Here is a 12,087-nt window from a genome sequence, read left to right as displayed (position 1 = left end):
ACTAGTGACTGATTGACTTTAAATTGTACTTTATAATCAATACTAAATTGTTCCAATTTCACCCTCACAGTGTTGTATCAGTAATGTTTTTTTCCTGACCATATTCTGAACTTTTATGCAGTTTCTCTTCTGACAAACTTTTCAATGAACTGAGTCTTTTATTGTTCTCCTTTCAGTACAAATCTAAATTAGCACAATGCCAGTCAAATACCCTGATCAAAGATAGTAGAGACCAAACTAGTTATGTTTAAAGTTTTGTCATACTAGAGACTGTATAAAATATCAGGATTTATTTCTCTTTTACCAGTAGAGAAGAATCTGGAATCTAGAGGAAAGCTTGATGAACCACATAAATATCTTAATGTGAATAAAATAAGTTTATTCTAAATTAACCCCTCCAAAACTGTCAAAGATACATAAAATGAGACTAAATCTCCAATGAGGTCAATAATTGATATAAATACTTCTATATAGCTAAACCAAAAATAAATAAAAAAACAGTAATGACATTTATGCATTTAGTTTTCTAATATATGAATAGTTCTTATACTTTCCTCTTATACTTTAAAAGAATAAAATAATCTCAGAATCAGTGGAAGCAATTTATTCCCAAGTATTTATTATTATTATATTTATTATTATATTTTTATACCGCCCTTCTCCCGAAGGACTCAGGGCGGTGTACAGGGCAATAAATATAAAAACAAAATACAAAAGTTAAAAAACGATTAAATATAATGCCCAAGTTTAAAACAGTAATTAAAAACATATTAAAACCCCAACCCTAACCCATCAAACCAGGTCAGATTGCTCAAATAAATACGTTTTTAGATCGCGCCAGAAGGAGCGAAGGTCGGGGGCCATCCGGAGCTCAACCGGCAAGCGGTTCCACAGGTCTGGCGCGCCCACAGAGAATGCCCTCCCCCTGGGGGCCACCAATCGACATTCTTTGATCGGAGGCACCCTGAGGAGGCCCTCTCTGTGGGAGCGCACTGGACGGAGGGAAGTTGACGCCGGCCGCAGGTGTTGCCATAGGTAATCTGGACCCATGCCATGTAGGGCTTTGTAAGTCATTACCAACACCTTGAATCTCACCCGGAGGACAACCGGAAGCCAATGCAGCTCGCGGAGCAAAGGTGTAACATGGGAGTATCGGGAAACTCCCAGCACAACTCACGCGGCTGCATTCTGCACCAGTTGGAGCCTCCGAGTGGACTTCAAGGGCAGCCCCATGTAGAGAGCATTACAGTAGTCTAGATGAGAGGTCACGAGCGCATGAGTGACTGTATGCAAGGCATCCCGGTCCATATAGGGTCGCAACTGGCGCACCAGGCGAACCTGGGCAAAGGCCCCCCTAGTCACAGCTCCAATATGCTCTTCTAAAGAGAGCTGTGAGTCTAGAAGGACCCCCAAGTTGCGCACCCTATCTACGGGGGGTAATAGCTCACCCCCCATGGCAAGAGATGGAATAATCGGAATTTCCCGGGATGCCGCCACGAACAGCCACTCAGTCTTGTCAGGGTTGAGCCGAAGCCTGTTCCTCCCCATCCAGACCCAGACCGCCTCCAGCCAACGGGACATCACGTCAAGGGCATCACTGGGGTGGTTTGGGGTTGAAATAAAAAGCTGGGTATCATCAGCATACTGATGATACCCAACTCCAAAACCACGAATGATCTCACCCAGTGACTTCATATAGATGTTGAACAGGAGAGGCGAGAGGACCGATCACTGAGGGACTCCACAAATGAGAGGCCTCAAGGTCGACCTCTGCCCCCCTGCCAACACTGACTGCAAACGTCCCAGAAGGTAGGAGGAGAACCACTGAAAAACTGTGCCTCCCACTCCCAACCCCCTGAGACGTCACAGCAAGATACCATGGTCGATGGTATCAAAAGCCGCTGAGAGGTCTAAAAGGACTAGGACAGAGGAGCAGCCCCTGTCCTGAGCCCGCCAGAGATCATTCACCAGCGCGACCAATGCCGTCTCCGTGCTGTACCCGGGCCTGAAGCCCGATTGGTATGGGTCTAGATAATCAGCTTCATCCAAGAACAAAGGGAGCTGCTGCGCCACCACGCTCTCAACAACCTTCGCCAGAAAGCGAAGGTTGGAGACCGGATGAAAGTTGTTTAATATTGCTGGGTCCAAGGCAGGCTTCTTGAGGAGGGGTCTCACCACCGCCTCCTTCAAGGCGGCGGGAAAGCTACCCTCACTCAAAGAGGCAGTGATCACTGCCTGGAGCCAGCCTCGTGTCCCATCCCGGGCCGCATAAATCAGCCAGGCAGGACACGGGTCCAACAAACACGTGGTGGAGCTCAGCTTCCCCATGATCCTGTCCACTTCTTCAGGAGTCACAGGATCGAACTCCTCCCAGATAACGTCGACAAGACTGCCCGTATCCTCATCGTCAGACTCTGCCCAATCGGAGTCCAGACCGGTCCAGATCCGAGTGATTTTGTCCGACAGAAATCGACTAAACTCCTCGGCTCGACCCTGCAAGGACTCCTCCCTCACCTCCTGATTAAGGAGAGAGCGAGTTACTCTAAACAGGGCGGCTGGGCGATTATCTGCGGACGCGATGAGGGTGGCAAAGTGGTTAGACCTTGCCACCCTCATCACCGCGAGATAACTTCTCGTGAACGACCTTAGTCGTAACCAGTAGGATTCGGATCGGCTGGATCTCCAACAGCTCTCTAGGCCCCGTCTCCGACGCTTCATCTCCTGGAGCTCCATGAAGAACCATGGGGCCCATTGGGATCTGCACCGGGTCAAGGGCCGCATGGGTACAACTTGGTCGAGTGCCTCTGTGGCCGCCCTTTCCCAGGCTTCCACTAGGGCATCGACCGAACTGTGGGCAAAGGAGGCAGGTGGGGGCCCAAGCGCCGCCTGGAACCGCTCAGGGTCTATCAGGCGCCTAGGACGGAACCATCTCATTGGCTCAGCAACCCCATGACGGGGAGTGGCAAAACGGAAGACCAGCCGCAGGAGATGATGATCAGTCCATGACAGGGGTGTAATAATTGGGGAACCCCCCCCCCAAGATCATCTAACCACCGTCCGGATAGAAAAACCAAATCGAGTGTGTGACCCCCCCCATGAGTTGGGCCCTGAATAACCTGCATCAGGTCCATGGCCGTCATGGAAGCCATGAATTCCCGAGCTAACTCAGATGATCCCCCCCAGGGATGGTAGGTTGAAGTCACCCAAAACCATAAGTTTGGGGAACTCAACCACCAACCCTGAAAGGATATCGAGAAGCTCACGCAGGGCTGCTGCTACGCGACTAGGCAAAAAGTATACCAGCAGCAAGCCCAACTGAGCTCTAGGGCCACAAGTAAGCATGTATAGGATTTATAGTGTAATCGTATGTATATAAGATGTTTCCGAGAGAACATATTGTAGTTAAGTCATACAGTACGTTCAGTAAAAGATATTCCCACTTAAATAGGCTCACGGCCTTGGGCTGCAATCATTTATATACTTCCCTAAAGATAAATTCTGTTGAAATCCATTGAGCTGATTTTGATTAAATGTGTACATGGTTGCATATTAAGATCCAATCTTGTACTCACTCACATAGAAATAAACTCTGTTGCATGCTGTGAGATGTATTTCCTAATCTACATGCTTATATTTGCATGTTTACTACATTAAAAAGAAAAATGTCAAGGATTAGTATAGGCATTACCATAGAAAGCATGTTAACTGTTTTGAAAACCATTTTAATACTGCAGAGAAAATAAGCTAGAAATGGAAAAAGAATATTCAAGTATAGAAGGCCATATATTAATGGCAAAACACTTTAAATATTAAGTGAATGATATTCCTGATAGTTAAAGCTGCTCATTATTTATTTCCAACACTGATATTTAAAAGTAGCAAGATAATTTATATTCAAAGTAGTGCATTGATATTCTCATTTATGTATGGGTGTGTTCTTATTTCTATATGCCTTGTGCTTAGTCAAAGAACAATACTTTTGGCTTTAGGCAATACATAATCTCAATAGGTGGCTCCAATGTAGTAAAAATGTAACTTCTTAAAATATAAAATAGTTCTCATAAAAATCTTGAGGGGAAAAATTGGCACCTTTAAAAATACCATCTATTCTAAACACACAATGTTTAGACCAACTTCTGAAGTTTTGAATTGAAGTATTGTAGAGGAAACACTTCTGGGAGCTAATTGCTAGAGAAGCACATTTTTTAATCAAGCTTAAGTATGAAATGTAATGTATGAACTAAACATACATTCCAAAATGTGTTATTAATTTCTCCTTACACAATCACAGGGGATCCAAAACTCAAAATTAATTTAAAAATTGATATTCACAGAACATAAATAATTAACTGAGGTTGGACTAGATTTTTGGAAAGAAGAATAGAATGTTTTTGTGAGTGTTTGCATATTTGTATGTGTCTGTGTGCGTGTGGTTGATTTTCTTCTTTCCCTTCTAAAGTCAAATTGCTGGGGATAAATCAAGAAAAGACCAAGGTGGCCAATGCTAATGTTAATTTTTTACTAGTTTCCATTTATATATAATATAATCTTATTTATTAGAATCAATGCTTAAGCAAAATTCAGTTACAGTATTTTAATACTGTCTGAAATGGTATAGGGTTCTTGCCTGAGCAGGGGGTTGGACTAGATGACCTCCAAGATCCCTTCCAACTTTATTATTATTATTATACAGATAATAAAATATTGTGCATCTATATATGTTAAATTTAAGATGACCAGTTGAAAAAAATGTTCTTTGATTTGATTTTGTTTTGCTACTTTGAACTAACCCAAATAGATATACAGATATAGATATATAGATATAACAATTAAAATGATATAAATGATAATTGGTTAATAATAATATCAACAACAACATGACAATATCATTTAAATAATATGCACAATGGCATGATAGCAGAACAATTAAATAATTAGTAAAACATAAAAGCATGTAGGTTAAATGAAGTGGTATAAGAGAAATAAATCTAGCTGATCCAACACTGAGCTGGGCAGAAATTGCAGAGGAATTAGTGTTCACTGCCATTCCCCTATTTAGTTGACTAACAGTTTTGGAATTAGTGAAGTGCCAATGTCCCTGAACATCAACGAATATACATTGCATGCATTTTGCTGCCTGACATCAAGGAAGATAAACAATTCCTCTTGGGGGAAAAATGACTTCTGATTTTCAGCATATAATATTGTTGCAAAATATGATCTTGCCTCTATAGCCCTAATCTGCCCAAGGGGGGAAAAATGTGCAGCCATAATGTCTGCATGTTTATTCTGTTGGAAAGCCAGTAGGCTATGAACAGGTAGGAAAACTCTTTACCCTGTAAGCTCTGGATAGATTTGTGATTTGCCCATTTCTTCTCCTGACCTTACAAGGGGAGATTATAAAATCCTCCAAATCTTTTCCTCCTACTCAAGCCCTTCTTGATAGCTGAGTAGTTGTTCTCTGATCCCAGTTGCTGCACAGAGCTACGGGCTCTTGGCAATGTTCCCATTTCTTTGGATAAATATCACGTTTTAAAAGTAAAAGTTATGGTTTGTGGGTAACTGGTCAGGAAAATCACAGTGCAAAGCTGAACTAATGGCTGCTGTGAAATCAAGTCAACTCACCCAGTTCAAACAAAGGTGGTGTTCTCCCTCGCACTTTCATTTAAGCTACATACTTTTTCCAGTGTCAAATTCAATGTCTTTTGGGTTTTTTGCTTTCTTCACAGGGTACTTTAGTAAAACCATTAAAACAGATTTCATTTGTCCATGGTCTATGTTACTTTGAAATGCCAGTGTATATATTGTTTTAATAAAAGCATACAACACAACACACTTGTGCTTGTCTTCACTGAGCATGCTTTCTTTCTTTTTCTCTTTTAATTCAAGGTTTAGGACATGGTGGTTGGTATGTGAATGTCAATCCTTTTCAGCACAGCCCTTTTAAACTTAAAGATGGAACACCTATTTGCCCGCAGACGTCAAATTAGAAATAAGACATGATTTGTTGAGTTGAACAAAGGGTAGAAGGTTGCAAATCTTTGCAGCTTTCAAGTCCAAACACACAGAGACACACACACACTCAAAATATTACTTTCAAGGAAAACGTGGTCAACAGCGGTGCTCAAACCCTCCTAGATAAAATCCATTAAGCCAGGTGCAAGAAAATCATGTGTTTTTAAAATGCACATCACAATGTGTGCCTTACTAAACTAACTCATAGGCTATTTACTTTTCCAGTATCCATAGGCCTATAAGTATTTATTTTTTATTTTTTTTATTTTAATTCCATTTATATCCCGCCCTTCTCCGAAGACTCAGGGCGGCTTACAAACTTAGTACATTTGCAAGAAAAAAGATTATTACAAGTTGAAGTATAAGGGTCAATATAATTGAACCACCATATTTCAGTTAACATTCACCTTACAATATGGGTCTATTTAGGACTTTCTCTTCTTCAAATAGCCGTTAATCCAGCAATAGCTTTCTTTTTCCTCTTGTATCTCTAGGCTGCCTGACAGTGTTCTGGAGAATCCTCCAAGTATCCAGAGCAACTTTCCCAAGACATAGGATTGATGCAGGGAGAAGGGAAAATTGGGGAAAATTGTTTTCTTCCCTTCATCATTAGGGCTGTCAATGATAGAACAAATTAGAACCTTACCTATATATTGGATGCAACATTCTAAAAACTATGAATATTTGTGTTGTTTTGCTGTATTATCACTGTGTCACATTTTCTGAAGTATTGCCCTAGCATGTTTGTTGGCATTTTTCTACAATTACTAAGAACAGTATTTCAGGAAAACAGTTTAGTAAAATTTAAATAATTTTTTCCCATACAGAGATGTCTAGCTCTATTACTGTGTCTGCTGAGGAAGAAAGCATCAAGAGTTTCAACAGTGACCTACAGTTATACGATAAAAATACAACACATGAACTCGGGCCTGAAAAATCCATTTATTCCAACAATTTAGACCAGAAAGAGGAGAAGAGGAATATTCCAAGCTTCCTCAAACATGTGTCCAACATTGAAGTCAGTGTAGGAGATCTAGCTAAACTTTCTGTTACTGTTACTGGCAATCCAAAGCCTCAGATACAATGGTTTTTCAATAATGTTAAATTAACATCATCTGCAGACTATAAGTTTGTGTTTGATGAGGAAAGCTACAGCCTCATCATTCTTTCTGCAAACTTTGAACATGAGGGAGAATATACTTGCACTGCTAGTAATAGTCATGGCGAGACAGCTTGTAGTGCTTATCTGAAAGTAAATCCTAAAGGAGGTAGCACAGAATCAGAGATAATCAGGGCAGCTTCCACAGAGATGATAAGGGGTCCTCAAGCTCCACATTTTGTCAGAAAACTAAATCCTGCTCATTTTGTGCAGGGTGCTCCAGCTGTGTTTGAATATAATGTAACTGGAGAGCCAGCTCCTATAATTCACTGGTTTAAAGGAAATGACCAAATTTTCTCTGGTGTACATTACACCATTATCCATAATCCAGATGGTTCTGGGTCTCTAACAGTGAATAACTGTCAGAGGGATGATGGAGGATTATACTTCTGTAAAGCAAGCAATACCTTAGGTGAAGCCACAAGTAGTGCCGAACTTATTATCGGCCAAGATATCCCTGCTGAACTTCTATATGTAGACCAGAAAGCCATGCAGAGAAAATTGACTAAGTTAGTTAAAGAAACAGCAAGAGAGCAGGCAACTGAGTCACAGATGAATGCAGTTACCAGTTTACCAGTTATGGAAGAAGCAAACCGTGAAGAAAAAGAAAAACAGTTGCCAATGAAGCTGCTGGAAATAATAAATCCAGAGTCTGTTCGGGAAGAAACATCTCCATTAATTCCTATTCTTTCTGAAGAGAAATATGGGGTAAACTTGGATGAATCTCTCATATTCTCAGCTCCAAAAGCTGAAGAAGCTATCTCAGCCCAAGAAACTAAGCAAGAGGTATATATTTCTGGAGCTGACAGCATCCAAAAATTGTCCAAGGAAAGCTCTTCAGCAGTCCATGGACATAAGTCAGAGAAGGGGGTATTAGTGCAGGAAGAGCACAGTTGTTTCCAGTCTGTTATAGCAACCCAGCAATATGAGATCAATGAAGCTTTTACAATTAATAACCTGGACACACCTGAAAAGGTTCAGCCAACCCAAGAATCAATAAAAGCACTGCAGGTCCCTCTGATTGCCTCTGAAGAGGTGTTCCCCAAAGAAAAGACTTTTGAAGCAACTATGGAAGAGCTTCAGAAAGGCTCCCTGAAGCAGGACAACCTTGTGAATGCAAACCTCCTGGCAGAAGAAAAACAGAAGCTCTCCCACGAGCTCACCGAAAGAATTCCTCAGTTAGAAGGCACAGTCTTAGCAGTGGTACAGAAGGAAGCTGGAAATCCGTTGCATTTGCCCATTGTGTTTGAACGAGCAAGCCTTCCTAAAGAAGAGCATTTTAGTACTGAGGTACCACCAGAACATGAAGTAGTATCTAGCAAAAGCCAAAGTCTGCTTCATGGCTTAATAGTGGGAGAGCAGCTTCCCACAACAAGCGAAGAAGCTAAGCTTCTTTCTCCCCTGAGGGAAGCTGTCAGTCTGCAGCTTGTCAAAGAGCCCGTTTCTGTTTCGCATCTCCAGATCAACGACCCTGAGCAAGTGTTGTCTAAGGAAGACATTTTGACTTTACCAAACCCTGAATGTCAAGCTGCAGTACAGAAAGCAGAAAGCTTGATTAAGCGTACCGCAACTTGGGAGGAACAGAGGCCAATCTCTGCAGATACACTGGAGGCCACTCGGTATGGGATGGCTGGAGAAAAATCTTTGGCTACCTCAGAGCCTCAGCTCCATAAGTGTTTGACTGTTGTGGCAGAAGAGTGGCCACTGCCCAAAGAGCAAGTACTTCCTCAAATGGACCCAGAGAGGAAAGCAGCCCTGAAGAAGGATGACTTTCAGATGGTTATGCAGGCTTCAGTTATCACTGAAATGAGGGCCTTGGCTGCAGGGCACATTGAGCCATTTAAGGATGTTGAGGACAAGAATTGTGGGATAGCCTCTGAGCTCAAACTAGTGTTGGACTCTGTATGCGTTGAAGAATGTGGTGTTCCTATTGAGAACGCTGATCTTTTAGAAGCCACAGAGCAAGATTTTGCAGCACGAATCCAAGAAGGACAGTCAATCAGGCTCCCATTAATGCTAGAAGAAAAACAGCCTTTCAAGGAAGAACATCTAAAGGAACTCACAAGCCCAGAAAGTCAACATACGATGGTCCATAAAGAATCAAGAATAGTAACGGGAGTGCCCCAAACTCTGGAAAACCAAACTCTTTCCAAAGAAAGCCAACTTGCACAAGAAACTCCAGTGTGTTGCAGCCTAGATATGAAACCCCCAATAAGAAGTGCCTTAAAAACAGCGCTAATAAGTGAACATCATTCATTTTCTTTTGACACTTTCAATGATATAGAAAAGATTAAATTAACAACTGTAAAAATCGTCCAAGAACCTAAACATACCTTGTTCATCTGCCTTGTTACCAAAGAAAGTTCAAATGCTGCAGAAATAAGTCTTCCCCCCTTTGACAGAATATATTCTCATAAGGTTACTGTAAGAAATGAATTGCAACCTCCATTTCAGCCTATTATTTATGAAGAGAAACACATTCTGATGGCAGATGAACCCAAACCTATAAAGGAAACTAAAAGCTACAATTTGCTTGCTATTTCTTCACCTTACAGAGAAATACATTCAAGTATTGTAACTGATATGCCCATTCAAGAGCAAACAGTTGGGGATCTCACTGGTTACCCTGAGCCCCAATATGCCAGAATTAGTCCTGAATCCAAACTACAGCTGGAGCAACTTGTGTCTGCACAGGAAGTCAAAATTCTTGCTCCAAAGGAGCAAATTAAAGATGATAGTTCATCAATGCCCGCCTCAGCTGAAAAACTAATTTTCTCTCTAAAAGCGAGAGAAAGAAAAGAAGAACATAACAAGGAGACTCATTTATTTGAAGCTAAGGAACAAAAAAATAGAAGTCCCATCCTAAACCTAGGTTTGATGGACACCGTTGTTGAGGAAGGTGATAGGGTAAAATTTACTTCCAAAATAGCAAATGCTGAAGTGGTAAATTGGTATTTTGAGAGTAATCGGATATTTCCAGACAGTGAGTTCGAGTGTTTGCAAGAACACGACACCTATACACTCATAATCAGCCAAGCACTAAAGGAAGTACATCAAGGGGAGTACACCTGTGAGGCTCTGAATGAAAATGGAAAAACTACAGCAACAGCAACACTCACAGTTGTAAAAAGAGGTTGGAATATGAGGATGAGATATTATTTTCCTTCACTGATTTTCTAACTGAGTAGAATACATACATAGTCCTTATATCCAACACAGACTTCCATAGGGCACCACAAACTAATCACAAAGATTTACCCTTTTGTTTTTTCCTTAGTGTGCCTGCACTTTCACTCTCCAGTTCCTCACATATGTTAGTACCTACTTTAGTCTTTGAAATTATTGTACTGTATTCTTCATTGCTTGGTAATATAATCACAGTACATTAATTATAGTTTCTTTTGGAAATAATGGCAAGATCAGTTTGTAATTTATAATTATAATATGCAATTATTCTTTTTTTAAAAAGACTGCACGTCTTAAAATTTCAACCCAATATCTACAGATAAATTATTCACTCTTTTCATGGTTGCAATAAGAAAGCACATACTCAGGAGGAAGTCCCACTGAAAACTGTGGGACTCTCTTATCAGTCAATAAATATAGAAATTCCACTGTGCGATGTGAAAATTTTTCCACTTGCTTCTCACGTTTCATTTTGCCACTGTTTCCACACAACCGGGTGTAATGTTGTATATATGCCTGCCTTATTGTAGTAAGAAGAAAACTTAGTACCTTAAAACCTTCATTCTGGACTTCAGTGGAGCCTTGTAGTAACCTGGCCGTTGCCACATCACAACCACTTGTAGTTTGCTTTCATTTCTAACTGCCATTGTCTTCCACAGTCACTTTCCTTGAATTGTCCACGGACAGAAATCACCCATCCTGTTCCAGTTGTCACTGTATTAACAGCAATTTGGAATGATTCCTTCTTGTACACTCTTGGTGCCTGCAGCTTTTTTTTCTCTGCTTTCAATTTTAGTTGCACCCATGCTGAGAAGAAGGTTAGAATCCCAAGAGGTTGCTGTGAACCATCTTGCCAAGTTCACTTGTGAAATTGAAATGGCACCAGATGTACGATTTCAGTGGTACAGAGCAGGACGGGAAATCTATGATGGTGACAAGTACACCATTTATACAGCCAATTACACATCGACTCTACAAATCCCAAGACCTCAAGTTGTGGACTGTGGTGAATACACCTGCAAGGCATCCAACCAGTATGGGAGTGTGAGCAGCAGAGCTACACTGAAAGTAACTGGTAAGGGTGGTGCCTGCGCTTCAGTGTGCTTTCTAATCCCATATTGGGCATTATTTATTCTTTATTGCTACGGCTTAATGTACTCCAGATGTAATTTTGAAGAATGGAGAAAAGGTGAACCAGTTGGGTCAAAGTGTTGCAATTTATGAAGGTTTTTTTTCTTTCAGAACTGTTTTTAAGATGGAAGGAAAACAGGCAAAAATTGGTTGGGATATCACAGTTAGTGTACAAGCAATGCTTACATGAATGTCCACAGGTCTCCATTAACTAAAAAGCTGCTTGTGGAATGGGCTCCCCTCCCTGTTCAGCTAGACCAGGGGTGTCAAACTCAATTTCATTGAGGGCCGCATCAGCATTGCGGTTGCCCTCAGAGGGCCAGGTGGGTGTGGCCAGGGTGGGCGTGGCCTACTGGGTGGGCGTGGCTAGAGTGCATATGGCCTACTGGGTGGGCATGGCCAGCTCTACATCGTTCGCATCAAGGGTGCCTATGGGGGCCTGGGCAGGAGGGGGACAGATCTGAGGGTCTCTGGCAGAAGGAGGGTCTCTGGGCCAGGGCCAAGGCAGTGGGGGCCGTTCCCTCACTGTTTCCAGGATGGCTTCGCGGGCCACATGAAACCACTTTGTGGGCCGGATCCGGCCCCCGGGCCTTGTG

The 12,087-nt window shown here is 41.7% G+C and overlaps 1 protein-coding gene across 1 annotated transcript in view; it reads left to right on the top strand.

The window, feature by feature from the left end:
- The window catches only part of TTN (titin), a 314,129-nt gene that overhangs the window by 77,562 nt on the left and 224,480 nt on the right, over positions 1-12,087 (top strand). The window contains exons 47-48 of the mRNA XM_081340361.1: positions 6,843-10,307; positions 11,157-11,435. Coding sequence (XP_081196487.1) covers positions 6,843-10,307; positions 11,157-11,435 — 3,744 coding nt within the window. The remainder of the gene's footprint in view (positions 1-6,842; positions 10,308-11,156; positions 11,436-12,087) is intronic.

Source organism: Vipera berus (assembly GCF_964194415.1).
Source record: "Vipera berus genome assembly, chromosome: 1".
In the NCBI taxonomy this organism is placed as follows: Eukaryota; Metazoa; Chordata; class Lepidosauria; order Squamata; family Viperidae; genus Vipera; species Vipera berus.
The sequence above is the reverse complement of the archived record's forward strand: the minus strand, read 5'-3'. Positions and strand labels throughout refer to the sequence as shown.